The sequence below is a fragment of the Phyllostomus hastatus genome, unplaced genomic scaffold, assembly GCF_019186645.2.
Source record: "Phyllostomus hastatus isolate PE091 unplaced genomic scaffold, TTU_PhHast_1.1 phas_contig_348, whole genome shotgun sequence".
Classification (NCBI taxonomy): domain Eukaryota; kingdom Metazoa; phylum Chordata; class Mammalia; order Chiroptera; family Phyllostomidae; genus Phyllostomus; species Phyllostomus hastatus.
Genome location: NW_025333860.1, coordinates 8,087,903 through 8,107,645, shown reverse-complemented (window position 1 = coordinate 8,107,645; position 19,743 = coordinate 8,087,903). Strand labels below are relative to the sequence as shown.

The following is a 19,743-nucleotide window of genomic DNA, read 5'->3' as shown; positions in this document are numbered from 1 at the left end:
TGGTGAGATCATTGTAAGACAAAACTGGGAGCTAATTAAGCTAAGCAATTCTCATTAAATGGAGAGAAACAAGTAATATTAAGATTTGGCTCTTAAGTGCTTGGTCAAATGCCTATTAACCACAGTGTCTAGGGAAAGTTCTACCCTAGTATTGTTTTAAGTATCCCTCTCATTCCAAAAATGTCCTCCACTCCCACTTCATCCCACCAGAGTGGTCTGATCCTTCTTTTGAAATGTAATCCTTTGAAAAAGAAAAGAGACCAGCAGTCTAATGAAAAAGCCTCTCTGCTGTTAAAAAAAAGTACACAAATTTACCCTAAAATGTCCTTCCCCTGGATGAGTGCCACCCTCACTCATGCACAGCTGGTGTTTGCTCACTAAAATACTCTGTTCATAAACAAGTCCCCTCTATTCTATTATCACTGGCATCTATTAATTTTCAAATATTCCCCACCATGATAAAATTCTATGCTATGTAGCTTTTGGAAATAATTGTTCTAGTTAGCACCAATTCATCCTGACACAAATTATTTTTTTAATTCCTCATAGAACTCCTAAAAGAACAAAGCTTACCACTATTTTAAGCCAAAGAAAATAAGGCAATTGGATAACAAAATAACAAGCAGATAACCACTTAAAACCAATGTGCTACACCAATTAGAACATTTTAAGTCAATGTCAATTTTTAAAACTCTATAGTTTTAACAACTGAGACAAATCTCAGAATATATGTATTCCTTTATCACAACCTTAACGTGTACTGCTAGTTAACGGACCATTTTTTCAAATCTGCTCTGATTCCCTAGGTGTTTTTATTCAATTCTGTACTCTGAAAGACCACCTCTACTCTGACAACTCCCAAATTTAAATCTTCAGCCCCAACTTTGTCTCTGAGTCCTGGACTTTTCAACATATCCACTAAAGCACAAGTGGCAAACACAAGGCCCACGGGCCCTCCACCTTGTTTTATCCAGCCCAGCACCTTGTTTCTACGCAGCGGCAGTGCCAAGCTCCTTGCCCCTAGTTAAGGAGTAGTCACATTGATACAGTTCTAAAATTACATTCAGCCCTTTGAAGGCAAACCGCAAGGCTGATGTGGGACCCAGTGAAAATGAGTTTGACACCCCTGCACTAAGGTGTCTGTTAAGCATTTCAAACTTCCCATGTGATAAGAGAACTAATTTTAACCTCCAATGTTTCCTTCAGAAGTCTTTTCCGTTTCAGGAAATATCACTACCAAGAAACTTAAAAAGTAATTAAATTCTCATGCATACTACAACATGGATGAATCTTGCAAACACTATGCTAAGTGAAATAATCCAGATACAGACCTGGCTGGTGTGGCTCAGTGGACTGAGCATGGGCCTGTGAACTAAAAGGATTTGAGGTTTCTCTCCCTCTCTCTCTCCCTCCCTTCCCCTCTCTCTGAAAATAAATAAAATCTTTTTTAAAAATCCAGATACAATGGGACAAATATTGGATGATTTTACTTATATGAGGTACCTAGAATAGTCAAATTCATACAGCACAAAAGTAGAGTGGTGGTTGCCATGGGCCAGGGGCGGGGGAACAGGGAGTTACTGTTTAACGGATACAGTGTCAGTTTGGGATAATAACATAGTTCTGGAGAGAGACAGTGGCAATGGTTGTACAACAGTATGAATGTACTGAATGCCACAGAACTACACACTAAAAATGGTTAACATAAATTTTATGTTATGTAAGTCATTTTACTATACAAAAAAAAGAAAAAGAAAAAGAAACCATCTCTGTCCTTCACCATCCACATCAAACTCATCAGGAAGTCCTCCTGGCTCTACCTTCAAATATTTTTGCAACCCAAGTACTTATCACTACCTTTACCAAGGTACATGACAGCCCAAGCTACTGTCTTTAGCCTAAATTTCTGCATTAGCTACTAGTAAGTCTCCCTGCTTACATTCTTATTTCCCTACAGTCCATGCTCTACAATACAGCTGCATCTTTTAAGGAATAAATTAGATCAAGTCACTGTCCTAATCAAAAATCCCCATCACACTCAGAAAAAAAGGTCAAATTTCTGCCATTGCTTATCAACTCTGCCTGACATGGCACAGCCTTCACTCCCCTAGTCCACTCTAGTCACACCGACCTTCCTGCTTTCTTCAAACAATCCAAGTTGATCCACCTCAGGGCTCTCCCTGTGGCCCAGTTTCTCAATTCCTTTCGAACTCTGCTCAAATGTCTTCAGAGACTACCTTTCTGACAGCCCTATCTAAAATAGCACCTCCCATTACTTTCCCTTTCCTTACACTGCTTTATTAGCTTTTACACCTCTTGTTACATCCTAAAAGTATATATGTCTATGTATTATATCTTATACTAGACCAGTGATTTTCACCTTGTATGCCACAAGAATTTTTAAAATATGCAAACCTGACTATTTAGTCAGGGGTACTGACCTCTTTTCCCTTAGGTCATCAAATAAAAAGATGTCAACAGCCAAGAAAACAACCATCCGGTAGGAATGAATCAAAATTATACCTATTTTTTCATCAGATAAGCAAACAATATATTCTTTGTTGTGCCACAGAATCTTAGTAATTACTTTATGTGTGCAATGAGATGAAAAAGGTTGAAAATCACTGCACTAGACTGTAAACTCCTTAAAAATAGGAACTTTTTACCACTATATCGCCAGGACCCAGAAAAGTACCTAGCACATGTAAGTATTCAGTAAGGACCCAAACAAATGACTGAAAGTATCTCTCTTTGTAGAAGCACTGAGCCTTACACCCTTCATTTTTATTTCATAAAACAGGCTTTCCTGGACATTAAAGGAAATCATGTAATTGAAAGCAACCAAAAAGAAGACTCAATCATACAAGTCCCCATTTTGCCTCTTTAAACCAGAGTCAGACCTTGAAAATGAAATAAACCTGGAAAATGGAACAATGCCATCAGTGTAGCTTACAGCACAAAACTCTTTTACCAATGTGAATTTAACCTCAATTTTTTAATTAACTAATTTTATTTTTTTTAAGAATTTATTTATTTATTTTTAGAGAGGGAAAGGAGGGAGAAAGAGAGAGACATCAATGTGCAGTTGCTGGGGGCTATGGCCTGCAACCCAGGGATGTGGCCCGACTGGGAATCGAACCTGCGACACTTTGGTTCGCAGCCCGTGCTCAATCCACTGAGCTACGCCAGCCAGGGCAAATTAACTAATTTTTTTTAAAAAAACTCTTCTATCAGCACCAGGCAACTCCTCAGATAGCTTCTGCTCAGATCTTCCTCCCCTGCTCACCAGCTGCCCACCAAGAAAACAGGAGAGACTGCCAAAGTCCAGACTTCTAAAAATCACCATAAATACAAAGCCTTTCCTAACTTCAGCTACCAACTGGTTATTTCGAAAGATGCTATTAAATGTCTATAATACCTAAATATTTAATTACCTTAATTCTTCACAGATGCTTTTAACTTTTATGTCTCTGACACCATAACCTAAACCATATTTCACTTGGCAATGGTATGACAAAATACTCATGCCTTAATTTCTATGAGTCCCTCTCCAGCTCTTCAGCAGGTAAATGGAAATTTAACATTTGTTATTCCATTGCATATATAAGCACAGAGGCCAACAGACAAAATCCCAAACCAATGGAATTATGCCCATCCAAAATGATAATTTTCATTGTTTCTTGGCAGGAATACTCTTCAGCTGCATAAAATGTTTTAAATAGCCTAACAAAAATAGGATATCTCTATACTCTATATTCCCTTAAGTAAGCTATATTTTTAATTATTTTTAAAGACAATACAAATGTGGAGAAGAGGATTAGCTATGCTGGTCATCTTTTATTAAAGCCCCCTCAAATGGCTGAAAGAAGAGGACTAGACAGAGCCTTGGTCAGTTTCCACGGTGCCTGGCACAGCGCCCCAGCACAGTCCAGACGACACTCCAGCAAAGTTGAGAGCTAAAGGCTGTTCCAGGGTTTGGAGAAACCTGTGTGTCTTGTTCAATTCAGGAAAAAACTAAACACAGAGCAACCCTGTCTCCATGCTGGGGACCTAGACCGCATGCAAAGACCGCCTGAATACTTTCCTACCCTAATTTAAGAATGTTACATTGTTTAAGAGCCACAGGCAGTAAACCAACTTGTCATTTATTGTTCTTAGAAAATTCTAGCTTGTTATCTGTTTTGACAGTAATAAAATTATCTTTTAAAGCAACAGTAGGATAGAGTTCTTCCTTCCAGCTCAGCTGAAAATAGGTGGTTATACTTTATCACTCATTGAATTAGAACAAGCTGCCTGCTCTCTTAAAGCAGCTGTTTAATATTTTTATGTAAGTACAAAGGAAATTTATGTCCTTTTGGAAGACAAAAGAGAGGAGACTCTCTGAAGAAGATTATTCAGAATAATATCTAAACAACTATTTAAAACAGCAATCCGTTTTCTACAAAATTGGTTGATGTGGTTCATTTGGCAAAGCATTTGAGGAATGAAGGAGGAAGCAAGCTTATAATTATTTTGTTTTATTACACCAACAATAAATAAAGACTCTTTAAAAGTTTTTCCCTTTCATCAGAACGCTCACTGATCCATTTCTGCACGGCAGTGCTGACCCCAGCCCTTTCACACAGTGAAACTGCCAAAAATGAACAAGCACATGCTCCTGACCAAAAAGAAACAGGCTGGAACTAAATCTGTAATGTGAAATATTTCATGGCCAAATTTAAAGTTTTAAAATGCCACAGCCAAAAACACAATACTATTCTGATTTCAACTTTATTCTCATAGACTTTGACCTTAGCAAAGTTTGTTTTAAATCTAATACTTGCCCATTTCCCCAAATTCTCTGGCACACAAGAATAATATTTCAAATATAAGTTTTTCAGTTTTGCTGTATGTTTTAACAGAAATAAAAACGTTGAAGCACAGAATATAAACTCCCTTATTTAAAAGCTTCTCTAAGCATAATTCTCCCAAGGCAAAAAGACTACTTGGTGTAGACATTTGAGAAAGCCCAGTAACTTAGTCAAAACCTTTGGAGAATTCCACCAAAGTGTAATCTGTTTTCAATCACATCGCAAGCATTTACTGAGCGCATAATAATGGGCCAGGCAATAGTGGCAGATGATTTAAAAAGCAGTCCATGACCTTGTGGAAGCTACAGTCACTCCAATAGCAGGAAATAAACATATGAAGCCACAGAAGAAGTAACATTTTTTGAAACCATTAAGAAGGCTTTACAGAGGAAGTGACAAGCAAAATAAGACCTGAAGAATTAAAGGAGCTAGGTAATGAAGGCAAGGAAGACAGTAAATGCAAAGGAGGACTTGAAACAAAGTCAAGTGCAAAGTGGAAATTTACATGGAGCCAACCCATAATAAATAAGCCAAGCAATTTGTATCGAGACTTATATGAAGTAAGAACTATGCTACAATCAGTATGAAGAATCATTATTTAATTCAAGATGGGAGAGATTATATAGACCAATTAAGAGGTAACAAATTACTCTTAATGGAAAGGTGATAAAATGCTTTACTAGGTTCATGAAAATAGAGAAAAGGAGATAATTCTCAAATTAAAAGGCCAGCAGTTAGTGATCGATACATAAAAAGTAACTGGGATAAGTAAAATGAAAGATAAGGATTCTATCAAGATTTCTAAGTAGGACATCAGCACATTTGGTGTGGTGGTTTTAAAATATGAAAGTCTGATGAAAAGTCTGAACATTTTATTAATATTTCTTAAAGAAAGAAATATTATTTTTTGATATTTCTTTCATTAAGAAGTGAGGTCTGTGTCCCCTCACCTTAAACTGAGAAGACACATGAGTACTTTAATACAGAATGTAGCCAAGGCTAAGCCACAAAAGGCCATACAGCCTCCTCTTTGTTCACTAGGACACTAACTCATGGAGTCCTGAGCCATATGTATGAAGTCCAACTACACCAAGGCTGCCATGCTGTGAGGAAGCCCACATGACACAGAAAGGTCATGTAAAGGCATCACGACTATCAACAATCCCAGCTGAACTCAGCCGTCAGGTCATCCCAGTTCAAGCACCAAAAATGTGAGCAAAGAGCCCCTGGATAATTCCAGCACCTAGCAATCTGAGGCTTCCCTGGTAAAGTCCCAAACTCCGCAGAACAGAGAAAACCATCCCTACTGTGCTCTGTCCAAATTCCTGTTCCATAGAATGTATGACATTGATAAAATGGCTGTTGCTTTATATCAAGTTTAGGGTAGTTTGTTACACATTTATAGATAAAATGGAAATGGTGATGGTAACATTAAGTGAATTGTTCATGAATACAGCTTTTGGAGAGGAAGAAAATTATGGTGGTTCCATTTTGATCACTTAAGTCTGACATATCTGTAGAATATCAAATGGAGATGTTGAGTAAACTATTGAAAATAAAGATGTGGACTTAGAAAAGAGACAGACACTTGAATAAGCAGTATCTGAAGACAAAGGAAGGCTACATAAGTACGAGAGTGAAAAATAAACATGTATAAGAATGGAGCAGTATGAAAAGTTAGAGAAAAAATTCAAAGGGTCAGAGAAAGAGAAAAGAATCAACACAGAATGCTATTGTGAAAGCCAGGCAAACACTCTCTAAGGTGTCAGCTCCTGTGGTCAGCACTATCAGATGCAGCAGGAAATCAAGTAGATTCAAGAGAGTTAGGGAACAAGTATGTATATTTGGCAGAGAGTTGGTAACTAGAAGAGAAAATTCAGTAGCATGTGATAAGGAGCTGACTAGAGAAGTCCAGAAATAAATGAGCCTTGAGTAAACAGGCACAGCCAGGGAAGACCACTCTCTCGAGTGCAGCTATCATGAGAAAGTAACAGAGGGAAGGAGCCTGAGGGGTTCCAGGGATTTAGAAAAGATCTGCTGATTCATTTACTTACCACCCAATAAATATACATGTATATTTTTCAGTTGTGTATGAGTAAGATGAGTTAACCTAGAGACCAAAGGGGAGGAATTAGTAAAGAGAAACTAAAGGTAAACCAAAAGGAATTTATGAGTCAAAGTCCTAGAAAGACAAGAAATGAAATGGTAGCATTAAGATCAAGAGTCCTAGAAGAGGTACCAGCTCTGATACCTCTTTTCTCTGAGGCAGGAGAGTAGTAAGAAGGTTATGTTGACTATAGAAAGATACACTTGATAGAAGGAAGGAATACAAAGGAGGGAAATAAGTTACCAATGAAAAGCCCCCTTTTCATGGAATAGGAGGCAAGATCATGTGCTGGCAGTGAAGAAACTGGAATGGGGTAGAAGACTTAAGAGTGGGAAAGATTTGGAAGAGCATCTGTAGTAAATGAGAAGAGTAAACTGAAGACCTGTCAACAATCATCAAGTCATATAAAAGATCCTCTCTCCCACTGGAAATGACAATCTCCCAAAGAGTCACTCAGGCTATAAATTAACTAAGAATGAGAACAGAGACAGGCCTTTTTCAACTCTGCATCCCCACGACAAGCAGAGACCTAGAAGATGACGGGCTCTCAATAAATGTTTGATGAATGAATGAATGAACCAACATATGAAAGAATAAAAAGTAATTCATCAGAAATTTGTTCATTCTTTTCATGATTATAAACTGATATTCTCTACATAGCCATCACAAGTAGATTCAAGAGAGAAAGGGAACAAATTCATCAGAATCAGATTAATTCATCACAATTATCAAATATTTGCAAAAAAATTCATTAGCCATTATGAATATTTTTATTTGTTATCCTAAAAGAAATTCCTAGTCTTAGAAAAGACTTTTGCTCTAATTACAAAGATATTTTCTAGGTCTCCCCTCAGTAAATGTCAAAAATCTGTGAATTTAAATGCACATATAAAACACACCTCTTACCAAGAATTACCTTCGAACTGAAGAACAAAATGAAGGAAAAATAATGAGTTTGCAACTGTTCCTTCTGGATCTCTTGCCCCATTTCCCCTGTAGCTTTAAAATAACTATACTTTAAACACTGATAGTGTGCCCTTCCTCAAGAATGGCTAACCATAATATTGAAACAACCTATATTTTCATAAGAAATGTATCTGTTGTATATACTACAAAGCTATACTAAAAAAAGTTAACAGGTTAATTTAATACAGTGTAGACCCTTTACAACACTAGTGTTAAAGGAAAGATGAGTGCCAACTTTACACACTTCAACTGTGTAGTATACATCAGGATTCCCTACATGTAATTATAAAAACAGAGCTTCATCCATATTTAATCCAAATTCACATCATAACTAATATTCCATTTAATAATATGTTCAAGCTGGCATATGAATAACCATAATAACTAATAAGAATGGCTCTTATGCCTAGCTGGTGTGGCTCAGTTGGTTGGGCATTGTCCCAAAACTGAAAGGTCACCAGTTCAAATACTGGTTATGACACATGCCTATATTGCAGGTTTGGTCCATGAGTGGGGCAAGTATGGAAAGAAACCGATCAATGTTTCTTTCTCACATTCATATTTGTTGCTCTCTCTTTCTCCCTCCTTTCCTCTCTCTCTAAAATAACATTTTTTAAAAAAAAGGACTAGCTCTTATTAGCAAAATAAATGAATGAACAAATGGAAACAGATTCATAGATACGGAGAACAGATTGATGGTTGCCAGAAGGGAGGGGTGTTGGGGAACTGGATAAAAAAGGTGAGAGATTAAGAACTACAAGTTGGCAGCTACAGAGTAGTCATGGGGATGTAAAGTATACCAAATAATATTGTAACAACTATGTACGATGCCAGGTGGGTACTTGAAATATCAGGGGGAACCACTTTGTAAAATATATGATTGCCTAACCACTATGCTGTATACATGAAACTAATACAAAATAACATTGGCCATAAATTATAATTAAAAATAAAATTAAAATTTAAGACATTTAAAAAGTCATGTTTCTTATTAGCATGTACAATATTATGTGCCAGACACTGTGCTAGGTGTTTCATATGCCTTATCTCCTTTAATACTCATACCTTTAAGAGGTAGTTATAGGCAAAAGTCACACAGTTTCTAAAAGGCCAGAACGCAGCCCAGATTTCCCTGACACCAAAAACCCAGTCTATTAACTGCTGGATACATAACTACCAATGAGGAAAATCAGTGTTTTAAGTGGCAGTACTTAGTATGTTCTGTTCCAAGATAGTCAAACCTTTCAAAAACCAAAACCTAAATCTTGAACTAAAACTTCCTAATTTTTCCTAACTTCAAAGGTTTAAGACAATCCTAATTATGTTTAAAAACTACTCATAATAATTTGTGGAAAGAAGCAGCATGTCTGGAAAGAATAAGTGTAAAGACATTATGTAATAATGGGAAAAAATAAATATTTTGAAATAAACATCAATGGGGGAAAAATCACAAAGAAACACAAACCCTTTGAAGATAATATTGCTTTCTTTTCCATCTTTAAGTCCAATTAAAATACTAGTTAATAATTCATTTTAGCAATGAAAATATAAAACTTAAAATGTTTAACTATAACAGTCAAGTAAATAAAATGCATTTATTTTGAAATATTACTTACAAATAGCTTTTATTTGTCTACCAATACTAAAAAATTATATAGAACTTACTATGTGCCATTGTGCTAAGCACTTCACGTACACAACCCACATTTAGATTTTAATTATTTTATTCCTCAGGGTAAAAAGCAGAGTTCAGTAATGAACAAACTATGGACAATTTATCAAACATTTAGAATTTGCCATATATATGAAATATATTCACAACCCCTCTTCACTTAATATGTTCCACTGTCATTACCAACATTTTCTAAGAGCTTACTATGTACCATCACTAGTCTAGGCACTTAGGATTTAAAAAAGGAATGAAACCAAAATCACTGTCCCCCAAAGTGCACAGACTAGCATAGAATATTAACAAACCTTTTTAAAATAGTATGGGAAGTGTTAATCCTTTCCCCAAAGCAAAGAAAATAGAGAGCAGGGATTACGTCACAGAATATCCATAATGAGGATCTGAATAAGACAGGAGCAATAAGGAATGAAATGACAGCACATATTCTAGAAAAATACGGTTGTTGAAAAGAAGACCAGTTTAGTTTTACACATGTCGAGTTTGAATGCTCATGAAGCATTCAAGTGGACGTAAACAATAGACAACTGGACAGAAATGTCATCTTGTATACAAGAGAGATGGTCAGGCTGGTGATGCAAGGGCACAGAGGTAGTAACTGGGCAATAGGTAGAGATGAAATTGCTGGATAAAGAGTATACAATGAGAAGAAGGCCAAAGAGAATCACAGAGTACACCATTTTTAAAAAAGCAAGAAAAGTGTATAAGCCACTAAGCCACAACAAGCCTTCTCAACCCATACTTCTCCTCAAAAAGACAAAGCAAATCAAAACAAAACTTTGCACCAACATACTGTGAAACCTGTCAATGCACTCAATCCATCCACTAGCAAACATGTACTGTATATTTCCTACGTCATAAAACATTGTACTAGCTGCTAAGAGGAGCCAGTGATGAAGAGAACACATTTCTTAATCATAAGACAGTATTAGTATAGTGAGTAGGTTACGAGCACAGGATCTAGGTTGGCATTCAAATCCTGGCTCTGCCATTTACGTACTTCTTGGTGACCTTGGGTAAACTACTTAGTCTCCAGGTGTTTATACTTTCTTATCTGCACCAAGGATCACAACAGCACATAGTCCCATATGATTGCTATAAAGAGTAAATGAGTTAAGAACTATGTCATGAGGAACATAGCTTGACATATAATAAATGCTCAATAAATGTTATATTGTTATTATGAAAATTATCAGAATGGCTGCAGGGGTTCAATAATAATACAAATAAACAGTGCTACTGGATTTCACAAGATGGGAAAATGACCCTCACTTGGGGGGAATTCATCAAGCACTTCACTAAGCTGCCCTTCAGGACAAGGCTAGCTCATACAGTGTCTCTGTGTGAATGAGAATGCAGCCTGCAGGTGCACATGAACAAGTAAGTAGCCTGGATTTCTGTCATCACTCAACCCCTTCAAGAAGCACCCTTATGCAGGATACAACCAGGACAGCCTTATATGGGAGCCTGGAAGACAGGACACATAAAGCTGAAAAAAGCTGAAGAGAACACTCCAATAGAAATGTAGAAAAAAGGCTGCAAACTATCACGGGCAAACACAAAGGCAAGTAACCCATATTGGTTGAATACAGTGAGCATTTAGAAGACCTGAAGATAAACCCAGAAAGGTAGGTGGAAGCCAGATCACAGAGGACCTTAAATACCATCAAGGCATTCAGCAGTAAGTCTGAACATGTAATATAATTCCGACAATGCTTTAGGAAGAGTAATCTGACATTATGTACTGAACAGATTTGAGCATGTGCAGGGAAGAGGTCACTGAAGTGGTCTGTCAATCTGTGAGTTCCTCAGAGGCAGGGGTCATATGTCTCATTCATTCCTGTATCCTCTAACTAAGTGGTAGGGATGGAGTAGGCACCCAACAACTACTTGAAATATAAATAAATAAATGAGCCAAAAAGACATCATGAACCTTAATCAGAGTGGCAACAATGGAAATAGAAAGATACATATTGGAAAAATAGTTCAGAAACAGAAACAAGAACATTTGCTGGCTGATGAAATGGGGCAAGGACAGGGCAGAATCAATAAAGACTGTAAAACTGATAAATGTTACATGCACTGCATTACAGGTTTCTGTGAGAATCAAATATAATTATGTTCATGAAAATGCTTCATGAAAAAAAAGTCTGCTTTTCTCTGGAATAAAAGCTAGTATATCTAGGACAGATATATTACTATATTTGACCTTGAATATATCTCATTATTTTAAGACATTTATTATTCTTCTGTCTACACTAGATTATAAAATCTTTAAGAGTACATAATTTGTGTACTGTTATAAAGCACAATAAAATCTCAAGTATTACTTTAACTAACATTTTCCCACTCACAGAAGAAAATATTATTGAACCTAGTTCAGCTATACATCAAAATACACACAAATGCAGACACACAGAGATATATACACATTTATGTACACATATACACATTTTTCTTTATATTCCCAGGATGTCTGACAATTAATGTTACACATGCTCAATAAAAGCCAGTTGAACTGAAATGAACTAACTTAGGAACCTCAGAGAGCTTATTACTGGTGACCTTTATGTTTCCCTCTCACAGTCTATGCTCTTATCATCATCTACTAAATGCATACTGTAGAAGAAGGAGACCCATGGTAAGGGCAGTTAGGGAGATAGAAAAAGAAAAATCAAGAAATATGATTATAAATATACATGATAATGGTGTGCCAGTAATTTTTAACAGCTGGCCCAGATGGGTTGGGGAGTCTGCTTTTCAGTATTTGCCAATTTCTATGGTTTCTATAGGCCATTCCCACTCTGGTCTATTTCAAGCTAACAACATGATATCAACTGGTTTGCAAAATCCATGAAAATTTAACAATCAGCTCACATAAAACAAGCATAAGCCAGCTCCAACACCACCACTGGATGCAATTTTTAGATGCATGACATACATAAGAATAAATTCTGCTCGGCAATACTATTTTCTATGTACCCAAAGGAAAGTACAAAAGGCAAGGAAAAGGTAGGGAAAATCCATACCCTACTCCTATAAGGCCTTTGCCTCAATCTACAAAGCAGTCTTCTTCTGAACTGGGCATATGATCCAGCCCAGAAATTCCTTTTTCCTAGTCCCATGACATAGAAATTTTTCTGATCATTCGGCCCTATTAGTAAAAATGTTTAAGCATGTATGTTCAAGATATGTTAATATATTTATTTATAAATTATACTAGAACTACTATATTAATATAGTATAAATTATAAAGCATACATAAAAGATAAAAATTAATACAAATAGAAAAGAAATATTTTCCTCCCACATCCCAATGAACTATTTTACATCACCCCCACCCCACCCTTGGTTTTACACAATCCAGTTTAGGGATTAGCAAGGCCAACATTAAAAGTAAAATAAATAACTTCCTGCACGTGTTTCCCCTAGACCTACAACCCATCTTATTAGGTCTTCCCACTCCATACTAAAGAAGGGTAAGCACCAACCCATGGAAAAGATAGGAGAAATGAGTTAACAAGATCTTGAGCAAAGTTGGACTAAGGACAATACAGCTCCATGGAATTAAGACTCCATGACAATAAATCATTAGAGAGGCTACAAAGACACCATCCTAACTGGAGTTTTTAACCCCATAAAGCAACATATCCTAGTACCATATCCCAGTAAATGTCCTTGGACCTAAGCCATCTGTATCAGTTCAGGCAAATAGAAGGGCTGAGAGGAAACTAGAGTTTCCCCCAAACCAAGCATGTCCCCTAGACAAGTATATTAATAAAATCTTAAATTGGGAAATAGAGAGCACAAGATTATGCCAGACACACATAAATCATATAGAACAGCCCTTCTTTTCTATTGCAGATAGTCTGCTGGCAGATCACAGTTTAAGCCAAATATGTTAATCCCTAATCAAAAGCACTATTAATCAAACATGCAAGCTATATAAAATTCATCTTAAGTTTATATAAATTAATCAAAGATAACAAGATAGTAGTTAATCATAAAGTACTATATTATGTCAGGTTATCTTTGAGTTAGTTATCAACATGTGCTATTCAAATTACCTTGATTTCTTCTTAATTTCTACACTAACTTTGCTACAAAATATAGAAAAATAAAAGACAAAAAATGCCTTCCTCAGGATCACAGAATACTGAAGACCTTACTAAGGAAGATTTTATAAGCATATTTAAAAACACCTAAGGATACTAAATGCTTTCTGAAGACATTGCCCAAGGAAAGTCTTACTGCTTTTCCTTTCTTGTTGCCAATTTCTTATAAAGCATTAAAGATGGGGCTGCCCTTATCCCTCCCTGAAAGAAGAAAAAAAAACAAAAAAGAGGAAAAAAAAATTCTGAGCTACCATCTCATGAAGACTAGCAGCATTTAACATGAAGGAATCAACCCTTTTTAACTATTCTCTTCATCCTTTGATTCTTTATTACACAGTTGCTTCAGTCTTAAGGCTCAAAGCTTTGACTGAAATAACCAAAATAAAGATCCCCACAAATCAATCTACCTTCTCACCCACTGAATTTTCCCTGTTTTCTTCTTTCTCTAAAGAAAATGGGGTCCCTTCCCCAGGGTAACTAAGTATCCTAATAAAAATTATTTTTTTAATGTATTACTATCTCTTACTTCAATAAGGTTGCCTAAACATACATTTTCCCTTTTCTCTTCAAATGCCCATTGAAACGAGAGAAAAAAATAGTTTACAACTAAATAAAAAACATAAACATGTTAGAAAACAAAAAAGGATGCCATTTGCAAATTAGAGTTTTAAAAAACTCTAGATCCATGCTTCTCAAACTTTAGCATGCACCAAAATCACGTAGAGGGCTGGTTAAAACACAGATTGCAGGATTCCACCCTCAGGGTTCCTGATTCAGTAGGTGTGGGGTGGGGTGCAAGATTTTGCATGTCTAACAAGTTTCCAGGTGATGCTGACTCTACAGGTCTGAGGACCATATCATGAGATCCACCATGCTCAGTAAATAAAGATTATTAAAAGTAACATTTTTAATTAATTCTAATTAGCATTCTCAGAGATACTCAAACAAATGATACACCATTTTTGTAAGTGGGAAGGGACTGCAATTGGAAAATAAAAAATAGTTCTGGAAAATTGGAAAAAATATAATTTCTGAATTTTAAAAAAATCAAAAGGACTAAATAACAACTAAAACCTAATGTAGCAGTCTAGAAAATAGTCTAAGATACCTTCTAAAACCCAGAACAAAAGACAAAGTTAATGGAGAATATAGAAGAAAAATTAACTAGCATAAAAGGTCAATATCTGTGTAGGTTTCTGAAACAAGAAACCTCAAAACACCTCAAAACTCCTCAAAAACACCTCAAAAAAGTAACAAATGAAGAAATGTTCCCTAAGCTGAAGAAGACTAAAGTCTTGATGTTATTTCGCCAATTTCCAAGCATGTAAAAAAAATGTAAAGCCAAAAACCAGATGCATCTTTGTAACATTTCTAAACTTAAAAAATACAAAGAAAATTCTAAAAGCTTTGAAGGGAAAATATATGGTATTACAAAGCAATATAAATCAGACTGGCATCAGACATCTCATTAGAATGCTAGAAAAATAATGGAATTTTGTTTTCAAGGTTCAGAGAGGAAATTACTTTAAACCTGAAATTCTACATCTAGTCAAACAATCAAATATGAAAGCAAAATAAAGACATTTTTGAAAATTCAAGAATTAAGAAAATCGATTTCCTGTCTATATTTGTGTCCTACTTCTATGGTAAGAAATTATCACAGACCTCCAAAATAGGTATCAATGAGCTAATATTAGGGTGCTGACATGCCTTTTCTAGCTTCCAGAGACTGCCTAAATTCTGTGGCCAGTGGTTCCCCTTCATTTTCATTAGTACTAGTAAATGTAACCAGTACTTCTAGCAGATTTTTGAGTTCCTTGAAAACACACAAATGTCTAGAGCTACACTATATAGCTTCTGACAAAGTAAATGAAAAATATCAATATGCTTTTTATCATTGTCTTAAAAAAACCATTTTAATAAATTAGTATTTCTATTAATATACACCTACCGAATCATTTGCTGCTAGTGCAAGTGCAAGGTTCACTGTAAGAAACAAAAAGTAATTAAATTTAGTTCCTTCCACTAAAATTCATTTTGCCTTTTAATATTTTTTAATGTAATAACCAAAACACACAGATTTTTAATATATCTCCCTTACTGGTAAGAAACAAGGGCATGGAGAGAATTCAGGAAGTGAAAAAGACAAAAAAGAAATTAATAAAAGAAATTAAAAGAAATTAATGTAAGTATTAGATGCTTATTAACATTTCAAATAATCCATTTGTATCTGTTACAATTTTGTTTAAATAATTAATTTAGTTTTTTTAAAATGGTATACATGGTTTAATTATTTTCAAAATAGGAAGGGACATTTACTGAAGCACCTACTATGTGACCCTCTTCATTTTCTCATGTATTTACTTGTTTATATGCTGCCACATTCCATGGCAATAGGTAATATTTTAACCAAAACCAATAAACAATCAGTTTTAAAAAAGTGCTAGCGTACAAACCCATCAAATTATATTGTTCAAATCATGGCTATCAACATGAAAATAACTTCCATCTTTAACCAGCCCAAGTAATCACAGAGCATGCAAAAAGATTCACACTACTGAAAACAGGTAAATGTACTCTGAATTTTCAAAAAAAAAAAAAAGAGAGAGAGAGGTGGATTCTAGAACAAAAGACTAAGCTTCTAAATTTTAAAAGCAAAGTAATCAAAAGGGATAAGGGAGGGAATAATAGGGGGAAAGGGTGAAGGGTTTATAGGGACAATTATAAAGGACATATGGACAACAAGGCAGTGGGAATGGGGGAGGGAGGTGGGAGGGCTGGGGTGGTGGGGAGTGGTAGGGGGAAAAGGCAGAAAACTGTACTTGAGTGACAATTAAATAAAATAAGTAATAAATAAATAAATAAATGCAGTAAGTTCAACCTAAAAAAAATAAAAACAAAATATCAAATAGATGCATTGTAGGCCCTTCAGAAAGGAAAAGTGTGTAAGATATAGCATGAACTCATTAAGAACATTCACTAACTAATCATTTTAATGATAATATATTTTCAATTAAATAGTAAATTAAAGGCCTATCATCACTATAACATTTGGTAAATCTTAATTTCTTCAAACATCTGAAAAACTCTTCCATAATTACCTTCAGGTCAAAATGGGAAAAACCTGAGACAGTAACACTATATAGTTGGATTGGTTGCTAGCTGTACACCATAAAACCGCCAGACCAAGGAATTACTCAAGACGGCTGTAAGTCAAGATCCAAGACTCTAGTGACAATCACAGAACTCTACCTGGCCCTTCTTATTTCAAAATGTCATTGATTTCAATGAAAATAAAGAATTTTAAGAGATATATATATATATATACCTTAAAATTCTTTATATATTCTTTATATGGGGTGCATATATATATATGCACCCCAACTTTAGGTTAATAATCTGAAAAAAAATCAAAATTTAATCTTGTCCATATAGAACCAAGCTAAAATTAACAAAACGAAATATAGTAAGGTAATCATTTTTTTAAAAAATCAACTGCAAAAATGATAGGCTGGATAAGATCTGAATTAGCAGCCATTCTTATTGAAGTGACTGAAAATTAAATGTAGCCAATAAGACCTGAGAATTTTATGACTCCAAATTAATAATACTCTATTGAGTAGGATTGGGAAAAGGGAAGTTACCCTTTTAAATTATTATACTGAAATAAATTTTTTTTACAAATAAAAGGTTTCTTTTGAAAAATTCATCTTGGATGGTAACTCTTCTATTTCTGATTTTACTCTTTTATTTAAAAGCAGCATTTCAGTCACAGTGTAATCTGTTATCAATTAAAAGGAGCCACCACAAAAGAAAATTCTCTGCTGTAATATATCAATATAAAAGATATAAAATTAGATGACAAATAATTACATTAAATCTTTTCAGGCATTTTCAAATATTAGATCTATATTACTTTATAAATGCTTAAAGTTATATTATGGTTAAATTTAAAAGGTCACAATGTAAACAATCTCATTGCAACTACATGTACAACTATATGTACATGGAAAAAGACTGTAAAAGAGCATAAAAGAATAAAAATAAGTATTAAAGTCACTAGGTATTTTAAAAATAGTAATAACAGTAATCAAATACTGAGTACATACTGCATGGGGTCACTGAGCTAAGTTTAGTTTAATTTACATAACTATCCTGTGAAAAAGGCTATCACCATAGTCATCTTACAGTTAAGTAAACTTAAGTTCTGATGGGCAACCTGACCATCTTTTCCTCAGTGAAGGAGTGAAAGAACTGGCTATGTACCTAGTTTTGTATAAGTCCAAACTCTAAGCTCCTAATTGCTACCAGCTTCTGATACCAAGTCACCAGCTATTAGGAACTCCACAAATACTAAGATTTTAAAAAATAAATCTATAATTTTCATACTGTTCACTCACCAGTTGGCATGTTCCTAATCAACATCAGAATTAATATGCTATAATACCTGCTGTAGTAGACTTTCCAACTCCACCCTTTCCAGAAGCCACAACTATAACTTGTTTAACACCTTCAATAGGTTTCTGCTTTGGAAGTCCTCGGGACATAATTTCTGTTCTTCTTTGTTTTAGGGTCTCATTCTCAGCGCCAGATAACTTTAAAGAAAAAGTTTTAAAATAAGCCATCTCCATTATCATGCTGTAAAGTAAAAGCAATTCGAGTTTGTGATTAAGAGAGCTTTCATTTCCAGTTCAATTCTGTTTAGGCCTTTAGTGGTATTCACCTACTACTATTGATTATAATCGTAGAAACACGTTGTTTAAGCTGAAATTTATGTCAAGACACCCTAACGTCAAAAATAGAAACTAACACCTTTTTACGGAGTTAAATCCCCCACGTGTTCTTCTCTTAAGCTATTTTTTCTAAAAAAGCCAACATTAAGAAAGCCATGTGCAAGTCATACATCCCTGTTCTAAACATATTTCACGTTCCTCCACACCTCGGCCTGATCCCACTAGGGGCCTACTGGCTGGAAAATAGGGGCATCCAGGCGACTGAGGCCTCAGTGAAACGCCAAGTGGGCGTGGGCCCACGAGAGTCTTAGGCGAGCCTTTGGCAACAGGCACTTGGGGGCCTGTCGCCCCAGCATCTTCATCCCGCCCTTCTCCCCCTGCCCAGCTGCACCACGGACCTGGCGCCGACAAGCCAACACTCGGCTACTCCCAAGTGGGGCACAGGCCCTTCCACCACCTCGAAAAGATACCCCACCAAAAAGCAGCACACGCTGCCAGGAACCCATGGCAGAACACTGCTCTCAGCCCAGCCCGGAAACTGACGCGATTGGCGCGGGGTAATGACGTCACGTAGCAACGCACGGCTTCCTTTCCCTAGCGACAAGCTTCCTCCGAGTTTATTTAGCCCTGGAGCCCAACTTCTCGCTCTCTTCCTCGTGGCCAGATACAAACATTTTACAGCATTTAACCAAATGCCTGTGGAGCGTTTTCACGAACCCCATCTCATTTTATCCTCACAGAAGTCCTGGAGTAGGTAGATAGGAGACTCAGCAGAATCCTGTTTTGTTTTCATTAGCAAGAAAACGGAGACTTAGAAAGAATATAGACTTGACCGGACTTAAAAGAAGTAAAAAAAAAAAAAAAAAAAAATGGTGGAACTTGAAAATGACTTCAGGTTTTCTTACTACGCAGAATAATAGTCACTTAAACACTTGCTACAGTTAAATATTTTACCTTTTTTTTTCTTGCGTGATCACAATGTTCTGCTTCGTGTTGATATTTACTACTGTGTTGCTGACCACTACCTGAAAGAGAAGTTGGGTTGCTTCACTGGCCTTGGAAAAGTTTAGCTACATCAGAAAATAAGTTTTGCTCAAGAAATAACTCACGTGAGTCAAAGCTAGGAAGGAGGTGGAATTTACCTTGGTGGAAGGAAGTATCTCTACGCCCAAAATGGGTGAGAGAGTGAAGGAAATAGTATTTAGGAGAGTAAATTGGAAAGCTGGTACGGGAACCCAGACCTAGAAAAAGGGATCTTTTCAGAGTGGAGGGTAGTTTGCCCTCG

At 35.8% G+C, this 19,743-nt stretch overlaps 1 protein-coding gene across 2 annotated transcripts in view; it reads right to left on the bottom strand.

Moving 5' to 3' along the window:
* NUBPL (NUBP iron-sulfur cluster assembly factor, mitochondrial) overlaps positions 1–18,992 on the bottom strand; it is a 269,067-nt gene extending 250,075 nt beyond the window's left edge. For both annotated transcript variants that reach the window (XM_045841286.1, XM_045841285.1), the window contains exons 1-3: positions 18,857–18,992; positions 18,173–18,320; positions 15,677–15,711 (exon numbers count right to left, since the gene is read on the bottom strand). In XM_045841286.1, coding sequence (XP_045697242.1) covers positions 15,677–15,711; positions 18,173–18,320; positions 18,857–18,964 — 291 coding nt within the window. In that variant the 5' untranslated portion in view covers positions 18,965–18,992. The remainder of the gene's footprint in view (positions 1–15,676; positions 15,712–18,172; positions 18,321–18,856) is intronic.
* Positions 18,993–19,743: the final 751 nt, after the last annotated feature.